This window comes from Giraffa tippelskirchi, chromosome 2, assembly GCF_054371585.1.
Source record: "Giraffa tippelskirchi isolate mGirTip1 chromosome 2, T2T-mGirTip1v1.2.pri, whole genome shotgun sequence".
Classification (NCBI taxonomy): Eukaryota; Metazoa; Chordata; class Mammalia; order Artiodactyla; family Giraffidae; genus Giraffa; species Giraffa tippelskirchi.
This window is the reverse complement of record NC_137276.1, coordinates 6,540,429-6,561,450: the sequence shown is the minus strand read 5'-3', so window position 1 is coordinate 6,561,450 and position 21,022 is coordinate 6,540,429. Positions and strand designations below refer to the sequence as shown.

At 47.2% G+C, this 21,022-nt stretch overlaps 1 protein-coding gene across 3 annotated transcripts in view; it reads left to right on the top strand.

The window, feature by feature from the left end:
* Positions 1–21,022, top strand: part of FANK1 (fibronectin type III and ankyrin repeat domains 1) — a 96,158-nt gene that overhangs the window by 68,966 nt on the left and 6,170 nt on the right. Inside the window, exons 2-6 of one of the 3 annotated variants that reach the window (XM_081533314.1) lie at positions 4,295–4,459; positions 9,298–9,422; positions 17,027–17,108; positions 18,263–18,334; positions 19,117–19,182. In XM_081533314.1, the coding sequence (XP_081389440.1) occupies positions 4,410–4,459; positions 9,298–9,422; positions 17,027–17,108; positions 18,263–18,334; positions 19,117–19,182 (395 nt within the window). In that variant the 5' untranslated portion in view covers positions 4,295–4,409. Of the gene's footprint in view, positions 1–4,294; positions 4,473–9,297; positions 9,423–17,026; positions 17,109–18,259; positions 18,335–19,116; positions 19,183–21,022 lie in introns of all 3 variants that reach the window. The other 2 variants (XM_081533305.1, XM_081533295.1) reach the window with 2 other exon arrangements.

The window sequence follows — 21,022 nt, the reverse complement described above, 5'->3', positions numbered from 1 at the left end:
GTTTTAAAATATGGTCAGCTGCTTATCATTAAGATACTGAGTAATGTTTTTATTCACTCATCTTTTGAGACTCCTCCTGTGGGGGCTGGCACATTTCTGTTATATTATTACAACCCATGTATTTAAACTTTTTAGAATGTCAAGGCCTAACATTATGCAGTGGTTTATTTAAACTTTATATTTTTCTGTATTTAAATGTATGATTTGTAAATGATAGTTTTTTAAAATGGATTTCTGGCATATACTAGAGAGTCACATTTTACTCCGTCTTTGTAACCACAGGGACTGAACAGTGACAGTGTATGAAGCCCTCTCTATTTCAATTTCATGTTATTTATTACTTGACAAATGGCAACAGGGGCATAAAATTGTTTTATTTGTCAGATTTGCACAAGAAGTTTCTTACAAAAAGCTTTTATAGTACACAACATACATAAATTCTTACATAATCATCCTTTTGAGATTAGCCTTATAGTTTTTTGCTGTTTTTCAACCTTTCTCATTTTTTTGGGAAAATTTTTTGGGTATGTATCTGTATTTTTATACTACTAAAGTATAATTGACATCTAACGTTATGTTTCAGGTGTACTACATAATGATCTGACATTTGTATACATAGCAAAATGGTCACCTGGTTACGTCTAGTTAACATGAATCATTATATAGAGTTGTAAGCATTTTCCTCCCTTGTTTCCTTGTGAGTTTTAAGTCTACTCTTGAAAGTGAAAGTGTTAATCGCTCAGTCATGTCTGACTCTTTGTGACCCTGTGAACATAGCATGCCAAGCTCCTCTGTCCATGGGATTCTCTAGGCAACACTACCGGAGTGGGTTGCTATTTCCTCCTGCAGGGGATCTTCCCGACCCAGGGATCAAACCCAGGTCTTCTGTGTCTCCTGCATTGCCAGGTGGGTTCTTTACCACTAGCGCCACTTCTACTCTTCAGTTCAGTTCAGTCGCTCGGTCGTGTCCGACTCTGTGACCCCATGGGCTGCAGCACACCAGATCTCCCCGTCCATCACCAACTCCCAGAGTTTACTGAAACTCAGGTCCATTGAGTCGGTGATGCCATGCAACCATCTCATCTTCTTGTCTTGCTGGGAGGAGGGGATTGATGTGGGGCTACACTGCAGGAGGCCCCAGGGTCCCAGGGGTGGTGGGTCAGCTACCTGAGATATTGGCTGAAGGGGGAAGCAAAAGATCCTCTCTTTATGGATAACAAATATGGGAGAATCAGTGGCATTAAAAAAATTAAAATGTAGTTAATTGATAGTGTTTCATTAGTTGCAAGTGTACAGCAAAGTGATTCAGTTATACATTTGTTGTTCAGTCGCTCAGTTGTGTCCGACTCTTTGAGACCCCATGGACTGCAGCATGCCAGGCTTCCCTGTCCTTCACCATCTCCTAGAGTTTGCCCAAACTCATGTCCATTGAATCTGTGATGCTATTCCACCGTCTCATCCTCTGTTTTCCCATTCTCCTCCCACCTTCAATCTTTCCCAGCATTAGGGTCTTTTCAAATGAATTAGTTCTTCGCATGAGGTAGCCAAAGTATTGGAGTTTCAGCTCCAACATCAGTCCTTCCAATGAACACCCAGGACTGATCTCCTTTAGGATGGACTGGTTGGATCTTCTTGCAGTCCAAGGGACTCTCAAGAGTCTTCTCCAACACCACAGTTCAAAAGCATCAATTCTTCGGCGCTCAGCTTTCTTCACAGTCCAACTCTCACATCCATACATGACTACTGGAAAAACCATAGCCTTGACTAGACAGGCCTGTGTTGACAAAGTAATGTCTCTGCTTTTTAATATGTTGTCTAGGTTTGTCATTGCTTTTCTTCCAAGGAACAAGTGTCTTTTAGTTTCATGGTTCCAGTCACCATCCACAGTGATTTTGGAGCCCAAGAAAATAAAAGTCTGTCACTGTTTCCATTGTTTCGCCATCTATTTGCCATGAAGTGATGGAACCTGATGCCATGATCTTAGTTTTTTGAATGTTGAGTTTTAGGCCAGCTTTTTCACTCTCTTCTTTCACCTTCATCAAGAGGCTGTTTAATTCCTCTTCTTTTTCTGCCATAAAGCTGGTGTCATCTGCATATCTGAGGTTATTGATATTTCTTCTGGCAATCTTGATTCCAACTTGTGATTCATCCAGCCCAGCGTTTCTCATGAGGTACTCTGCATATAAGTTAAATAAGTAGGGTGACAATATATAGTCTTGACATACTCCTTTCCTGATTTGGAACCAGTCTGTTGTTCCATGTCCAGTTCTAACTGTTGCTTCTTGACCTGCATACAGGTTTCACAGGAGGCAGGTAAAGTTGTCTGGTATTCCCATCTCTTTAAGAATTTTTCACAGTTTGTTGTGATCCACACAGTCAAAGGCTTTAGCATACTCAGTGAAGCAGTAGTAGATGTTTTTCTGGAATTCTCTTGCTTTTTCTATGATCCAATGGATGTTGGCAATTTGATCTCTGGTTCCTCTGCCTTTTCTAAATCCAGCTTGTATATCTGGAAGTTCTCAGTTCACATGCTGTTGAAGCCTAGCTTGAAGGATTTTGAGCATTACTTTGTTAGTGTGTGAGATGAGTGCGGTTGTGCGGTAGTTTTTACATTCTTTTGCATTGCCCTGCTTTGGGATTGGAATGAAAGCTCAGCTTTTCCAGTCCTGTTTTTCCTCCAGCCACTGCTGAGTTTTCCAAATTTGCTGGCATACTGAGTGCAGTGCTTTAACAGCATCATCTTTTAGCATTTGAAATAGCTCAGCTGGAATTCAATCACCTCCACTAGCTTTGTTCATAGTGATGGCTTCCTAAGGCCCACTTGACTTCACACTCCACTATGTCTGGCTCTGAGTGAGTGATCACACTATTGTGGTTATCTGGGTCATGAAGCTCTTTTTTTTGTATAATTCTTCTGTGTATTCTTGCCACCTCTTCTTAATATCTTCTGCTTCTGTTAGATCCATACCGTTTCTGTCCTTTATTGTGCCCATCTTTGCATGAAATGTTCCCTTGGTATTTCTAATTTTCTTGAAGAGATCTTTAGTCTTTTCCATTCTATTGTTTTCTCTTGATAACAATGGTATTTTTGAGGCCTGAAAGACTCTGAGGGACAGGGGAAAGTTTTAAAGGAAGTGTGAGTCAAGGGCCCAGTCCTAAGGACTTAAAAATCCAGCAGGGGAGACGAAACTAACATGAAACAGAATAGCTGGGTTTGGAACAGCTTGCTGTGTGCTGTGCCCCTTGTCATCTTTTACAGAAATCAAATATCCTCTTTTTCTCTACATCTTGACTTCTGCCTCAACAATGCCTTCTGGAAATACTTTCAAGGCATCTAGTGCAGAACGAATTTATTTTTAAAGGCCGTGTAATATTCCATGCTATGGACATACCAGCACTTACTTGACTATTCTGTCATTAATGGGTCATCTCCTTTTTTTTTCTGTAATTGGCTAAAAGCTGTAGCATTTAATGTCCTCATACTATACATATGTCCCTATTGCTCAGATTTCTGCAGGAGAGTCTACCAAGACTGGCATGGTTGCAGAGGAGGCTGTATTTATGTATCATTTTAATAGATGCTGCCTTATTGCTTTCTAAAAAGGCTAGAATTCACACTCCACGCCCCCCTCCCAACCAATGTATAAGTGTCTTTCCCCACATGGTCACTTCTAATAGTTATAAAACTCCTTTTAAGTGTCTGACATTGTTATCCATTTCTATGGCTACTAGGCAATATAAATGTCTTTTTGGAAATTGTTGGTTATTTTTACTGTTTTGTCTACTGCTCATGTTTTGCCTGGTTGTTATTATTACCCTTTGGGTTTTTCCCTCGGTTAGTTTATAAGAGCTGTTTATATAGAATCGATATCAACCCTTTGTCATCTGTGTTACAAATATTTGGACCAGTGATTTCATTTGTCTACTCACTTTGCTTACCAGCCAATTCACTGAAGGATGATAGCAGCAAACTGTGTTTCATCAGCTCAGAGAACATCCTAATTTGTTCCATAAGTTAACCAACCTTTTGGAAAGGTCCGTGGATGAAGTGTGAGGTCAATGTGTAAGATGCAGTCTCCTCGTTGATGAATGTGGTAGCTCACTGCATCAGCTGAATTTTCTATCACTTAACTCTTTTCCAAGGTTCTTCAAACCATAGGAAGATGTACCTACAAGTATGCCTGATGTAGAGGAAAACACAGCTGATCTTTGAGCAGCTATAACACACTCAGCCAGTCTCTCTTGTCCTTATGGGAAAAGAGCCCTGAAATACTGTATCATTTTACTTTTCTAGAAATCGCTTCATCCTCAAAGCCTCATCCGCCTGTTGTGGGCAAAGTGACTCATCACAGCATTGAATTATACTGGGATCTGGAGAAGAAAGCAAAGCGGCAAGGGCCCCAGGAGCAATGGTTCAGGTTTTCTATCGAAGAAGAGGACCCCAAATTGCACACTTACGGTATCATTTATACGTAGGTGCAATGTTGAATTGCTTAATATTTTGCTTTGTTTTCTCGATTAGCTGTATTGGTTTCTGTTGTCTCCAAGAAGACTCATTTTTTGAAATTAAAAGGATGAGAGAGCATCATTTGCATTCATTCTTTCTGTGAAGGATGAATTTCAGAAAAGAAGGGTGAGCAGTCACTCTGAAATTAAACCCCCTAGACCTCTGAGAGCTCTGTAGGCTTCTGAAATATTCTAATGGTGTATATTTCAAATCCAAAACATGGAGACAGAATCAGGCGAGTTGGATGAAATCGCACGAGGTTCCCATCAGGCTGCTCTGGGCACAAGTGTGACAAATCCCTGACACTCACGTTGCATCTCTGGTCCCTCATTGACTCTTCCAACCCACCTGCCCCCTCCCTCTTGCCTCCATCGGGGCCTTGCTTTTCGCTTTCCCCTTGAATGTGTTTCCTTCTGTTTTTATTTTATTTGTTTATTTTATTTTTTGTGGCTGCACTGAATCTTCACTGCTTTGCATGGCCTTTCACTCGTTGCGGTGAGTGGGAGGCTAGTCTTCTTGCAGTACGCTGGCTTCTCATTGAGATGACTTTTCTAGTCGCAGAGCACAGGCGCTAGGCGTGCAGGCTCAGTAGTTGTGGCACACGGGCTCAGTACTTGCCGCACACAGACTTAGTTGCTCAGCAGCGCGTGGAATCTTCTGGGACCCGGGATCGAACCCGTGTCCCCTGCTTTGGCAGGCGAACTCTTATCCACCACACCACCGGCGAAGTCCTCCTCCTGTTTTTAACACAGCTGGTTCCTCCACACCACACACGTATCGTATCAAATACTGGCCCCTCCTCAAAAGGCTCCCCGAGGTAGCGTCCTTCCAGCCGGCTCTCCTCTCTGCCGTGACCTTGTTTCATTTTCTCGTGGTGTCTGGCTCTGCTGGAGTCACTTTGCTGCTGTTGTCTTCATTTTCTGTCTCCCCACCAGCATCTAAACTCCACGACAGGCAGGGATTCCTGCTTTGCTTCAGGCTCTCTCCCCAGCTCCCGGACAGTGTTGGCGCACAGGAGGCCCTCAAAATACTTGTATCAAGAAGTCATTTTCACCCACCACCCCTTAGCTTTTACTTCAATCCTTATTTCTTCCTCTGCCGGCTCTATTGCTTGTAAAATGACTTTGTGTTTCAAGAAGAAGACCGGAAATGAGGTACCAGTATGGGTTGTGTGTTAAACTTTTAATTTTGACATAATCGCAGCTTCACATCTGGCTGTGAGAAATCGTACGGGGTGATCCCGCGAACCTCTTACACTTTCCCCAGTGGGGATGTCAGGGAAAACCATAGGGCAGAGTCACAGCCAGGATCCTGGCGATGATGAAGTTGCAAAGCAAAACAGTTGCAGTGCTTGGCTGGACTCTGCTCAAGGTGGCAATGTGGTGAGGGCGTGTACCTGAACCATGGTATCCTTGCGATTTGAAGAATGATTCTTTGTACCTAGGGAAAAAAAAATACATGCTCTTACCTGAAAAAAACAAATCCACCCCAGAGCATGAATGATGATATATTAAGTATCCCTATATAGAGAGAAAAAGGTCCAATTTCTTTCCTCCTGTCTCTCTTGGTACCATGAGCCGAGCTTGAACACGTCAGGTGGGGCTCTCCTAGGGGGTCCTTTACTTCCCGCCTCCATTTCTCCTTTGCTGGGTGATCAGTAATGCCTACTAGCCTCCAGCCTGGGTTTCTCAGAGATCTGAGTGCTGTCTGGCCTGGAAGCTCGCCTGGATGTTTGCCTGTGTTTCAGGACCTGTCCTGGGGCCTTCAGACCCCCAACCCTGAGCCACGGTTGTGAGACCCTCAAGCAATCTTGAAGGATTAGCAGAAAGATTGACACTAGGTGGCAGGCTGCGACCGTGTTAATCTTGACCTCTTTTCTCGGTTACATCCCATTCTCCCTGGGTGTATGGTTGAAACTAGGAAATGCCTTTCTTTAAAAAAGCAATTATCTGGACTACCTGACCTTGTGCTTGTGGATTTAAGAACTTTGTTTCGACACGTCAGCCTCTGTTCTTCTGCCCCACCAGCCAGTCTAGGATCCGTGCTGTCACCTTTGACGTGGGCACTCCTTCTCACAGCCCGTGATCTAGTGTTTGTGAGTTCTCCCTCTGCAGATCCTTTCTGTGCTTTCTCTCCTCCGACTCTGGCGTGTCCCTTCCGAGGTTGCAAGGCGGATCTGTTTTCTGAGTTGTCGCTGCTGAGTCCCCAGGTCCTACAGCTGCCCACAGCTGCTGATGTAATTGGCCACCTCCCTCTATTCTTTCCTTCGGTCTTGCTACGTTCATCTTGTTCTTTAACCTTCCTTTTGTCACGTGGTCCGCAGTGCGTTTCCATTGCCTGCAGGATGAAGGTCAGACTCCCGCAGACTAACATTTGATGCTCTTCAGTTTGCCCACCACATGCCTTTCTTCCTGTCTCTTACTTCTGAACACGAACCTTCGAGTGAAATCTGCATCATGTCCTTGGATGACGCCTTGACTTTTCTGGCACATGTGTTCAGCTGTTTTCCCTGTTCAGGCCAATCTCACCCCTCCACCCCAACCCCGACTCCATCCTTCCCTCCACCCAAGTCAGGTTCTGTCTTGACTGAGACGTTCCCTTTGCTGTCCTATTATCTACCCCTCTAAATTCCTCCAATAGTCATTTCCCCTATCATGCATCGGAGAAGGCAATGGCACCCCACTCCAGTACTCTTGCCTGGAAAACCCCATGGATGGAGGAGCCTGGTGGGCTGCAGTCTATGGAGTCTCTAAGAGTCGGACACGACTGAGTGACTTCACTTTCGCTTTTCACTTTCATGCGTTGAAGAAGGAAATGGCAAGCCACTCCAGTGTTCTTGCCTGGAGAATCCCAGGGATGGGGGAGCCTGGTGGGCTGCTGTCTATGGGGTCGCACAGAGTCGGACACAACTGAAGCGACTTAGCAGCAGAAGCAGCCTATCATGCATTTCGTTCATTCATTCAATCAGCACCTACTATGTGCCAGACATTGTTCTGATTGCTGGGGATACAGCACTGGACAAACAGACCCTAATTCCTCCCTCGTGATGAGGAAGATGAATGATAAGGAAGGGACACAAGTGAAAACACAGAGTGTGTCGGATGGTGGTGAGTACCAAGGAGGAAAAGCCGGGCGCTTGGCGTGGAGGTGAAGAAGGCTTCACTGAGCAGGTGACATCCGTGTGAAGGAGCAAGGGAGGGGTATCTGTGAGTGTCTGGGAGAACGTCCGGGCAGAAGGCACAGCTGGTGAAGATGCCTGGAGTTCCGGAAACGCTGAGCAGTGGAGTGAATGAGAGGGGTGTCAGGGGCTGGGCCAGGGAGGAGACCCCCGGGGTCCCGGGGGCTGCCCCTCTGCCAGGGGAGAAGCTGCCGGGCCCTGATAAACTGTGGAGGGCGTGGTAATCTCACCCTGGGAGGGTCACTCTGGCTGCTGAGGGAGGAGCCGAGGTGGCCACAGCAGGGAGGACAAACTGGGGAGTGTCTGTAATAATTTAGGTGGGAGATGACAGAGTGGTGAATTCAGGATTTTTAAAGATCGTTTTGAAAGCTTTTGCTAGTGGACCAGGCGCAGGATGTGAGAGAGAAAGGATAGCAGGGGGCATCCATGGACAACTTGAGGTTGGGGGCACCGCTGGGACAACATACAAGTCCGTGGGCTTTTGGAGACCTGGCATCCTAGAAAGTGTGGGCAGTCAGACACAGGCCCCTGGCCCTGCCTCCTGGCACCTTCTCTGAGTCCTGAGCTGGCAGCATGGCCTGCTTGCCTTTCCCGGGGCTCGTTTTGCGGCTCCAAATGCTCTGATCCCCACCCTTGCCTCTGGAGGCCTGCAGGTTTCCATCGCAGCCTCTAGCCAGCTTTCTGTTTTCCAAGCGTTCAGCACCCACTTCCCGCAAACATCTCCCAGCTGAGACGGACCGCTGGGTGTGATGAGAGCACCCTTCCTGTACCGCCCGTCTCCCTAGCATCTCCCTCCTCATGTCGCTTCCTTCCTCACCCTCTTCTTCCTCACGTCCTCTCCCTGCAGGGGCATTTTGCCCGCAGTGGGGCCACGGACAGCCTCGTCCGCCTGCTCGATGCCCCACCCAGGAAGCTCGTGTGTGCTCTTGGACTGCCGAGCTTAGCTTTCAGTTGTGAAACTTTGCCATTTGAGGACAGATATCATGGGTCAACGTGATCACTTGTCCACAGTACAGTAAGTCCCTTGCATACGAGTGAGTTCCATTCCAGGAGTGAGTTGGTAAGTCCACTTTGTGAGTCCAGCAAAGTGAGCCTCGGTACTCAACTAACGCAACTGGCTCTATATACTGTACCAGGTTTGTCACACTTTTCACGTAAATGATACATAACTAAGCAAACAGGAGTACACAAAAGCACAGCCTCTTGTGGAGGGTGCATATACCTGCCAATGTACGCCAGACACGTGAACTAACAACTTGTGTGATTGGACGCATGAACGCACGTTCACGTCTTTGAAAGTTCACAGCTTCAAGGTTCTCGTGTAGGGGACTTACTGTACACAATCAGGTGCCAGCTGTGTGTCTGCCCTGCGGGAGGGAGACTGGGGTGGAGGGCACCTGGCGGGCAGGAGCGTACACCTGGCTTGTCCTTTGTGCTCAGGAGTTCAGCCCAAGGTGACAGACGGCCGGCCATCCAGGTGAGCTCCGTACTGGGGGTAGTCAGCGCTCAGAAATCCTTCCACCCACCCTTCTAGTAAGAGGGTGGAGCCTCCCTCTAGAGGACGCAGCCTCCATGACCTGCTGCCTTCATCACGGGTCTCCCTCCCGTCTAGGGGCTACGCGACCAAGCACGTGGTGGAAGGCCTGGAACCGCGGACCCTGTACAGATTTCGGCTGAAGGTCACCAGCCCCTCCGGAGAGTACGCATACAGCCCGGTGGTCTCGGTATCCACGACCCGTGAGTATTCAGAACTCGAAGCTCATTTGTCTAACGGTGACCAGCAGCGTGAAGGGGAAGATGCTCTGCTTTCTGCTCGGCCTGACCGGACGCAGAAACCGCTCCATTTTTGAACTCCGTGATAACATTGTTCGTGGGCCAGGCCTGGCCGTCACACGAGGGAAGTCGAATTATGCTTGAACAAATAAATGTGAGACCTGTTTTTGTGCTGGTGCTGCCCTGGGAGGGCACATTCAGGAAGAAAGGAATGGAGTCACCTTTCTTAGGAAACGGGCCGGGGGGGCGTGTGGGCCGACCCAAGGGTTCCCAGGCCGAGAAGCAGGCTGCCCGCCTGGGTGACCTCGGGGGAGAAGGCCGCTTGGCATTTTGTCCCTTTGAGACAACGTCAGTGTATCATCATGACTTGACGCATAAACCTGGCTCCTGGGGATGCCGTGGGTGAGGACACACGGGGGGTGAGGGGGGGTGGGGGTGGGGACACACGTGGGTGGGGGGAGGGGCGAGAGGCCACATCTTTGCCCAGGGCCAGTTTAGGAGTGCAAATATTTTCTGTGATCATACTTTCTCTTTTAAAGGTTTATTTATTTTTGGCTGTGCTGGGTCCTAATTGGTTTGCATGGGCTTTCTCCAGCTGCACTGAGTAGGGGTGACTCTTCATTGCTGTGGCGGGCTTCTCACTGCAGTGGCTTCTCTTGCTGCAGGGCACAGGTTCTAGAGCGCACAGGCTTCTGCGGATGCGGCTCCCGGGTTCTAGAGCGCAGGCTCAGTAGTTGTGGTTCGTGGGACTCGTTGCCGGGAGGCCTGTGGGATCTTTCCAGACCCAGGATCAAACTTGTCCCCCTGGCTGGGCTTCCCTTGTGGCTCAGCTGGTAAAGCACCCCCCTGCAATGCGGGAGACCTCGGTTTGATCCCTGGGTTGGGAAGATCCCCTGCAGAAGGGAAAGGCTACCCACTCCAGGATTCTGGCCTGGAGAATTCCACGGACTGCATAGTCCACGGGGTCGCAAAGAGTTGGACACGACTGATCGACTTTCACTTTCCCCTGCACTGGCAGGCTGATTCTTCACTACAGAGCCACCAGGGAAGCCCCGTGATCAGTATTTTAAAGCATTTTGAAGGTGTGTGTGTGTAACGCAGTGACATCTTTGAACTAGAACGCTGTGAAGATTAAAATGGTCAGAAGTGTTCCTCCCGGCCCACCCCCTGAAAACACGGACAAACCTTTTCTCGGTTGCATAAAGGGAATCCACCTCTTGTGAGTTAAATGTTATTTTCAAGTTTCATTCAGTGTAGCACTTGGCTTGGATACGGGTGTATATGTTTTCAGTGAGTTTCAGTTGTGTCTGTAAGGCCTTTACTCATGGAAGTTTTCGTGTGCAGGAAAGATCGTTCAGATTTTGAGTTCGTTCACAGCAGCTTCCATTGCATGGGGGCCATTAGGGGGTTGGATCTCGGTTTAGCAAGCTGAGAATTTAGTTAAAGCTGAGAGTGGCGACGTCGTGTACACCCGCTAAACGGTGCTCAGCTGATCGTGAAGAAATATAGTTTCAGAGAAGGCTTTTGATATGAAATGGTCAATTCCAAAGATTCTGGTCAGAAAAGATAGCTTGGCCCTTAAGCGGGAGAGGAGGAACGCACTTGCTTTTCTGTGGAAGCTGTTGAGCTCCCAGAGTGTTTTGGGGAAAGAAAAGGCGGATCCTGTGTTAGTTCTTCGTGTGCTGGGGGAAGGTGCAGAGAAGGGAGGAGAGCAGAGAGAAGCACAGGCGAAGGGAGCCCGGCTTTGGGGCAGGCGGCTCCCCCAGGCCAGCGTTCAGCTCCCTGCGGCCCTCCGGTGGCTCCACCCCCGTGTTCTGGGGTGCCCTCCCCTCCACTCCTGGGCCTGTCGCGTCCACTCCAGGGGCAGAGCCCTGCTCCGGGCGGGTCCTCATGGGGCTGCCCCTGGCCTGCCGGGCACTCAGGTCCTCCCCCAGCACAGAGCCGTGTCTCAGGGTCTCCCCACCTCTAGCCACACTCCATTGCCTCTTATTTTACATATTCATTCGTCTTCTCTGACTTCCACCTACTGTGTGCTGAAGGGCAGGGGTGATGGGTTAGTCATGTCTAATTATGAAGATCCTTAAGACACGGGCGGGCGGATAGTGAACAAAATGCCCTGAGACAGAACCAGGAGGAGGAGGAGGAGACACTCTCATTGGCTCGGCTTGCTTTCCTGTGTCTCAGGAGATGGGTCTGGTTTCCATTGGCTGGGGAGACGCCCCTGAACCTGCCAGGTGAGCGGAACCAGGCGCACAGAGGCCTCTGGTGGTCACTGGCATCCTTAGTATCCCACCGAAGCCAGGGCAGGGGCTCCTGGGCCTTGTGGCCAGAGGTTACGGGGAGTCAGGGCACCACCTGGAGTTCTAGGAAGACAGAGACCTCCAGTCAAGGCACCGTCTGGAGTTATTCTAGGAAGACAGAGGACCCCCCACCCACCATAGCTCTTGATCTATCAGCTGACAATGGTGGTGCCTGCAAGCCAGGTGTGCCTTCTCCTTGCTGAGTGGACTTTGGAGAGGCAGCCATGGATAACTGGTCTGGCGGTCCAAAGCCTTTGTCACTGCAGTCCACAGCCTCTGTGGGTCATAAGACAAGGCCTCCTGCAGGGATGAGGATGGGCTGGAGACGAGGCTCCTGGTGACGCCCTGGGAGCCAGGCGTCGGGTCACAGTGCACGTGCCTGCACCCAGGACGCGCTCTGGACCTCAGGGCCCTCGGCTGGGTGGGACGGATCGGGTACCTCTTCCTTCTGGCTGGCTGCTGCTTGCTTAGGCTGTTGCTATAATAAACAAAGCAGACTCTCTTAAGGAGGCAGATCATGCTAAACAAAGAATTAAAAATGTGCACATTATATAAAACAAGTGAAAATGCTTCTGTGGGTTGATAATTTGCATTTGTTTTGAAAGTGTTTTAATGAATCACAAAAGCATGCACTTTGTTTGAATAAAGGATGCTCAGCCCTTTTTTTTTCCTTCCCCAGGTAAAGTACGTGAGACTCTTGCTTAAATGAGGCATGCAATTTTAATCAGTTGGGCCCTTAAAAAGAAAGAAAAACAGCTGCTGCTTGTTAATTGGCAAATATTTTCTCCAATGAGCTCATCATTTATTCAATGTTTTTAATAGAGACTTAAATTCCACCAAGAAAGGTGTTATCACCCCGCTTTAATATCTGCCGGGACATCTGCAGCTAAATGACCCTCCTAGAGAACGTGAGCTGAGGCTTCCCAAACACTTCTCTGTCCCCTCCTCCTCCTGGCCAGGTGTCCCCTCCCAAGGTCCCACCTAACCAGTGCCACCCGTCTAACACACGTGGGTGCTCACGGGTGTCTTCACCACCAGCAGCATCAGTTCAGTATTTGGAATTGCGACACCTGGGGTCAACGTCAGAGAAACAGACCCACAGATGCAAAGCCCGCCTTTGTCATATTGCGCTGCACGTACTGACGGCAGTCCCTTGGGCCAGACCCACAGTGTCTTGAAGGGCCTGGGGGCAGTGGACTGGAACATTCTGCTCACCCTGGAATTTCCTCTCTGTTCTTCATGACTCCTGCCCAGAGTGGGAATGGGAGGAACTGCTCTGCCCTGCAAACAAGAGTCTTTGCGTTTCTTTTCTGTTTCTCTGTCAATTCCTATAACTAGTGAGACCTTTCAAGCCGTGGTGGTCCCTGTCAGGGCTGGTGGTCACACTCGGTACCTCTTTGCCTTCCTGGCAGGGCTCTGAGAGGGTCAGTGAGTTAATGCTGAGATAGAACTTCCATCCCCGAAGACAGTTACTGCTTCCTTTTGCTGGAGCTCAGCGAGCAGAGCAGGGCGTGGTGAGCAATTATGTTGTTTTCCTTCTCTTTCATGAGGTGTCCCTTTGTTCTCAGAATGAGTTCAGAGAGCGCAGATGACCCCTTACAGAAGCTAGGACAGGCAATGTGTTAGCTGCTGAGTTGTGTCCAACTCTGCGACCGCATGGACTGTAGACCACCAGGCTCCTCTGCCCGTGGGATTCTCCTGGCAAGAATACTGGAGTGGATTGCTATTTCATTCTCTAGGGCATCTTCCTGACCCAGGGATCAAACCTGGGTCTCCTGCATTGCAGGCAGATTCTTTACCATCTGAGCCTCTGGGATACATTTATTTAAATTACATCCTAATATCATGATACCCTGGTCTCTGTTATGCATGGTGCTCAAGCTTCTAAGCGCGAAATGAACTTCTTTCATTTTCTGATATTTGCCTGCCGCAGAGCTCCTTGGCTGGGAGAGGGAGTGCCTGCACAAGGAGAGGTGTGCTGGGGTGGAGAAGAGGGGCGATGTGGCTTGGAGGTGGTCAGGGCATACTGTGCTGGGTGCTCTGTGTGCTTTTCGGACTTTCCTTCAAATCCCAAGAAGTCAACACATTTCTGAAGGTTTCTAAGCTTAAGGCCTTCTGTTCCTCTTCACACTTGGCAGGATTCGGGGTTCATAGGTGTGCATTTAAGATGTCTGCTTGTACCCAACGTTTAGTAAGAGTGGAAGCCTAGAGTGGACTTGTCAGCTACGTCAGCATCTAGTCAAGCCCCACACTCCTACCTTGGACGACTCCCTCAGCCTTTCTTGTCCTGATCAGTGGTCTGAAGGAGAATCTAAAAGCATCGTGTAAAGTCCTAGATTCAGTTAATAGGATCGAGTTAGGATACCATACTTTAAAATTCAGTAGAAATAGGATGAGCTTCCTATGTTCTTCTGGACAGTTCTGGAGAAGGCAATGGCAACCCACTCCAGCACTCTTGCCTGGAGAATTCCATGGACAGAGGAGCCTGGTGGGCTATGGTCCATGGGGTCGCAAAGAGTTGGGCACAACTGAGCGACTAACGCTCTACCTATATTCCTCTAAATGATTCCATGCAAATCATGTATTTTTGTGTTTTTAGTGGCGATTGAAGTTTGCAATTCACAGAGGTGGGGTCGTTTTGGTGCAATAACAGACTTGCCCACCACACCATCCTTCTCCTCCTTTCCAGGAAGCAAGAGGGAAAGGGAACTTTGGGTTTTGTTTGCCCACTAAAGGATAGATCATTTTAAGTCAGTCCAACTCTAGCATTGTGTTCCTCGGCCTCAGCACTGTTGGCATCTGGGGCTGGAAAATTTGGGGCTCCCCTGTGTCTGCAGAGTGTTTAGAGGCATCCCTGACCTCCAGCCCCTAGATGCCAGTAGTACCAACACTTAAGTTGAAACAACCAGAAATATCACCAGGGTTTACCACATGTCCCCTGGGGAGCAAAACTCTGTGCCCTCCCATTGCCCCTTGCAAAACCAAGGGGCTCGAGATGACCTCTCTCCAAAGGCCAGGGCCGGCCGTGGGCCTTGCCCTCTGATGGCTTACCGTGCTGATTTTATTTAAGGCTCTGGGTTTAAAACTATGTGTGGAATGATGAAAAGGAAGTATAACGTAGCTGAGACATCTTGAGGACATAGGCAAGCTCAAGCAGACAAAACGGTTGTTTCAAGAACAGTTTTCACTTGGCTTAAATTTATTTTACCAGAACAGAAGAAAGGGTATCAGCTGAAGGTCACTCTGATAGGGATCCATTCACTCCTCTGCCCCACTGTTTCCCGGCTTGTACTCTGTCCAGGGAAAATCGTCCAGGGAAACCTGCAGAAAAGGGGCTCCAGTGCTGGGAGCTGGTGCTCCAGATTGTTTCTCCACCAGGACAGGTGACCAGGGACCTCTGCATGCCAGGCTGTGGGAGGGAGGGTAAGGTGTAGGGTGAGCCCCAGGAGGCAGCCTGAGGTGCGAAGCCAGAAGAGGGTTGCAGGGGATGTTTTCTTTCAGAGCTGAGAGTATAACAGCTGAAAGCCACCCCCACAGCCTGAAGGACAGGAGAGGAGCCTGTGTGTGTCTCTTTCTCTCTGGTGCCCCCTAGAGTGAAGACCGGGCATGGACATTACTTAGTTCAGTTCAGTCACTCAGTCGTGTCCGACTCTGCCACCCCATGGACTGCAGCACGCCAGGCCTCCCTGTCCATCACCAACTCCCCAAGCTTACTCAAACTCATGCCCATTGAGTCGGGGATGCCATCCAATCCTCTCATCCTCTGTCGTCCCCTTCTCCTCCCATCTTCAATCTTTCCCAGCATCAGGGTCTTTTCAAATGAGTCAGCTCTTCGCATCAGGTGGCCAAAGTATTGGAGTCTCAGCTTCAACATCAGTCCTTCCAATGAACACCCAGGACTGATCTCCTTTAGGATGGACTGGTTTGATCTCCTTGCAGTCCAAGGGACTCTCAAGAGTCTTCTCCAACACCACAGTTCAAAAGCATCAGTTCTTTGGCTCTCAGCTTTCTTAACCGTCCAACTCTCCCGTCCATACACGACTAAGTTCCTTAGACATTTGTTAGATGAATGAGCCCTTTGAGATGACTGAAGCCAGGGATTTCCAGCTCGATGCCTGTGGGGGCAGGTAGGATGCTACTTGTGTGTGGGAGGTTGGACACCAGGCAGAGAAGAAAGGCAGGCTGCTCAGGACCAGGGCACCTGCCACTCCGTTACAGTTTGCCGCGTGTGTGTGTGTGCTCGGTCATGTCTGACTCTTTGCGACCCCGTGGACTGTAGCCCGCCAGGCTCCTCTGCCCATGGAATTCTCCAGGCAAGAATACTGGAGTGGGTTGCCATTCCCTTCTCTGGGGGACCTTCCCAACCAGGGACTGAACCCATGTCTCCTGTATTGCATGTGGGATTTTTTTTTCTTACCGCTGAAGATGCTTAAACAATGTGCAGGCCCTGGTCTAGCGCTTTGCATGTATTATTTCATGTAAACTTAATCATCGACAAAGGTGGAAAGTCATGGAAGCTGAAACACGTGAAGCCGTGAAATAAACGTCCTGCTGGACGGCTTCGTTCACACGGTTCTGCAGTCTCACACGGCTCCGTTTTGAACTTTGGCCCATTCTCTTCCATGAGGAGTTACTACACAAAGGGCCTCTCTTCTCCCATTGCTCCTCCACCGTTTCTCAGAATCCTTCCCTGGCTCTCCCCAACTTGGCAGGCTTGCCCCCACCGTGAGGCTTTCTCACCGTGTCCCACCTCTCTGGGCACGAGCCCTTCTGCCCCCACAAGGCCGAAGTCGATGTTAAGTTCCCCGGGGAAGGACTGATGTGGTGGGTTCCCAATGTTAAAACCATCTGTCTTTTCTTCTCTGTTGTTCACATGGTTTAGTGACTCCCTGGCAAACAAAACCAGCCCATCGTGACGATGGTGGAGCTTTTCATTGCTCGTAGGAGACGTTTATGAAGTCTTAAGAAATCTGAAAGGTTTATTTTTCGAATATCAAAATAACATCCACACAGCGGTACTTTTATAACTTGAAAACGTCCCAAGCCTTTAGGACAGTCTAAATGTTCTTCTCTTAATATGTGAAAACAAGGTCTTTTTTCAGTAAAAGGAGGAGGGGAGTATGTCATGTAAGAGACACTCAGCGCAGTTGCCAAGTGCCTTCTTAGCGGTGAACATGAAGCTCCACTCGAGGCCGCAGGAGGAATAAAGCTGGATTGAGTCTCCTTTCAGTGTATTTTGGATGACCGCTTTCCATCTACTTTCTTCAGGAGAGCCCATAAGTAGCGAACACTTGCATAGAGCTGTCAACATGAACGATGAAGATCTGTTGGTGCACATACTGCAAGGAGGGTGAGAGAACTCTGCCTTTTAAAAACTTAGATCTTTTAAAATTCACAGCAATGCTTAGGAGCTGGCTCCAAAATCGATCTCAGATGGCTGGGGTGAGTTCAGCCTGATTCATAAGGATGACCATAGAAAGCCCCACATAAATGCCATTATTTAATGAACATTGAAGACAGAAAGGCCAAGTCTGGGTGTCGCATTTTCTTCCCAGAAATGACTTAGGATTCTTGCTTATATGCCATAGCATTTGGGTAAATTTCACCCCTAACTGCCAGTGTCTAATTCCTGATGAAATTAAGGAATCACTCAATCAGCTGGTTCTCATTCAAATGACTGATAAAACCCTAGAGGGGAAATGGTGACCATGAATGCCACAGATGGGCTATCTGCAGCCACTTCCCAAATGAAAAGGGGCCGATGTTACCCAGACCCTTTTTGAATCGATAGTTTTGAGTGTCTTAGAAGACAGGGCTTCCCTTGTGGCTCAGCTGGTAAATAATCTGCCTGCAATGTGGGAGACCTGGGTTTGATCCCTGTTGGGAAAATCCCCTGGAGAAGGGAACTACTATCCACTCCAGTATTCTGGCCTGGAGAATTCCATGGACTGTACAGTCCATGGGGTTGCAAAGAGTCGGACACGACTGAGCGACTTTCACTTAGAAGACTGGTCATCTCTGAATTGAGGCTCTGTAAGCTGGAGAAGAGAAGTTTCCTGCAAAAAGCCACAGCTTCCAAGCTGCTATTTAAGAGCTTGGCTTTTTTCTCTGAGCAGCAGAGCTTCATGCCCAGTAGGTGAGACCGGATCATGTGGCGGGTGGAGCTGAGAGCCTGCAGCGCAGACACTGTGTCCTCTCCATAGTTTAGGGGGGCCTGCTCTTGGTGGAGGATTTTATCGAATTGCATAATGGTTCTGCATTGGAGAAAATGCCTATTTCAAGTGAAATTACAGCAATTTCCTCCTTTTTCCTTGTGAATTTGGATCCTTTAACATATTAGGCAGGGCAGTCTAAGACAACAACTTAATGGCCCAGAAGGAATTGGAATTTTCAGGAAAATGAACCATTCTAACCACCTGTGCTCTGCAAGAGAATCAGCTGTGACTCCACAGGAAGTGATGCAGGCACGTTAATCTCTCTCTCCTCTGTGTTTTCCCCAAGCAGTGTGAAGGTTGATGTTCCCAATAAATTTGGCTTTACTGCCCTGATGGTCGCTGCCCAGAGAGGATACACCAGGTATGGCCCTTCCCTCCTCATCCCTTAGCAAAGGGTTGAGCCCCTTGGTTGGGAGGGGAAAGGCTTGTGGGGGTTCTCTTTACAAAACTGTGCCACATGGGGGCTGAACATAAACTCAGTGGCTCTTAACATCAAACAACATGCAGGGGAGGACATAATATATAATCTCATGGTAAAGAAGAGAGGTAGCCATTTCAATTATATTTTGCAAGGTATTTTATCTGTCCTGGGGAAACTGGTTATTGGAATGTTAATTTCCTCATAAAGAAAAGGGGAGGGCTATTCATTCTGGAAAACAAACTTCTCTGATAGATTGCTCAGATAAAATTTCCTCTGACACACTCTATTTTCTCTACTCCACACAGAGATAAGCATAAATACTAATATTTTTTCCATCATATTTATATTTTAACTAATAAAATGCCATTTTGAAAGAAATAGAACATGGATTTCCATTAAATGCTACCATTTGAAAACATTTCAAATGGCTGTTAGAGTGACAATGAGTTAGTTTGATAGTCTGGTTTGTTTCATGTGGTGAATTTTTTTGTTTTCAATGAATAATTCACATAAAGGCCAAAACCTTTTTTTTTTTTGGTGTGGAGAGGCGGTTTCCTGGTTTAATAATACCTGGTCTTTAAAGCCAGATGCCTCTGAAGGTGGAGGAGAGTGTGTTGCCATGATGGGTCTTAAATAGAGAGTTGTTCATTTTTCCTGGGTTATCATGGGTTCTTACTCATCAAAGCTGCTTACCCAGCGATACTGAAATTTGTTTTGTTTAGGCTTGTGAAAATCCTCATTTCTCACGGCACAGATGTGAATTTGCAGAATGGAAGTGGCAAGGACAGGTAGGTGTGGAATCTGCCCTAAGTGGTCACCATACTTGTGTTATTAGGCTTACTCCCAGAGGGCTTTTGACTTAACCCCAATATTTTCTTGTTTCTTTTGACAGTACTGAGACGTGATAGGTTCCCAAAGGAATGATGGTGACTCAAAAGCTGGCTTGTTCATTTGTTACTTATTGCTATATTCAACAGGGTAATTCTGAGGATATCTATTATAGTGTGTCTTCCCTCCTTAGCTCAGAGCCCAGCACACTCTCCGCGCTCAGTAAATAATGGATGTTGAAACGGTTGTCTCCATCTGTGTGCCGGGCATTTGGCTGTAAGTGCCTTTGACACTTTGTACTTCCCTAAGGGCTCTCACTGCATTTCGCCTGACCCTGTTAACTGAAAGTCTTAGGTGCCTCTAGAGAGAGGAACAATCATGACAATACAACTTGAGAACAACCTCCCTGCAGTGGAAGGACTGAGTGCATCACAGGGGAAGTTTATGAAAAGAACATGATACTCACAAACTTGTTCTTACAATGATGAGAGAATTTTTTAGAAAGACTTAAAATTAATCATCAAACTAGTGGTTAAGTTGAATTAATCGTTAGTTAATTCAAATCAACCAATAGTTATTGAATGACTAGCACATGCCAGGCTCCACCATGCTCGGCACTTGGGTAGAACAGTGAGCAAAATGCAAAGCCTTTGCTCAAGGAGCTTGTAGTCATGTGATAGAAGTAGAGTAAAGGTATCTGCACTGCAAACTGGTTTGTAAAGAGTAGCTAGGAGACCCTGATCATGCCTGGTTGGCTATGAAGAGAACATCAATTTCCAAAATCAGAAAGCCTGCCTACTGCACTCTCTGGACACAGTGCAACAACAGATTTTAGTAACATTGAAACAATCACTTATACATGTAAACAGCAGTGTTTCAAGTAACTCTTAGGTAATTTTGGAACTAAACCACAGTGGTGTGTGGTCACTCACCTGGAGTCAGACATTCTGGAGTGTGAAGAAAAATAATAGTGCCATAAAAAGGAAAAATAAAAAAGCTGAGAGGTACCAAAAAAAAAAAAAGAATTTTTTTAAAAATAGAAATTGATTAAAAAATAAAAATTGTTGAGAAATAAAATGGACCGATTTCTTATACATCTCAGAAGAAAAGATTAGAAATCTGAAATGACTCAGAATAGAGAAAATTTAAACATGAAAAGAAAGTGGCACGTTTGTGTCTAAAATAGATTTGATCGAATCATTGAAATGGGTACTTATTTTTTTAGAGAAAATTAAAACCATTAAAGTCAACCCAATAAGCAGAACATCTGAAATAACCCATATCCATACAATAAACTGGAAAATTTATTAAAAAGATTACCTCCAAAATAGGTTCTGTGGTTTGTCTGTTCTACTAATGAGCTTGTTCAGATTTTCTAGGTACTGATAGTAACCTTGAACTTTTCCAGAGCAGAGAGAAACTGGCAAGCTACAGAGGAGAGCCTTATTGCTAAAATCTGGTAGAAAGAAAGCAATTTGCTTGTCTTTATATGAAGACATTTATGTGTCTTTTCCATCCCAACTAAGGGGATCATGTAGGGGAGGGTAAAGGTGTCTTGATTAGGAAATTTCTTAATATAATACTTCTCATAAGTAGACTAAAGGTGAAAACCTGTGTGTGTGTGTAGACTAATCCTCTCTTTTTGTACTTAATTTTTTTTTGGTAGCAATGACTCTTTGAGGAGAGGGGATCAATTATCTTAGAGGATGCCCTATGTTTGTGATCTGCTCAATTGTCTCCTAGGTGTGAAGGAGGCATTTAACTTGTTTGTTATTCCTAATAAAGTTAAAAGTAGGTTTA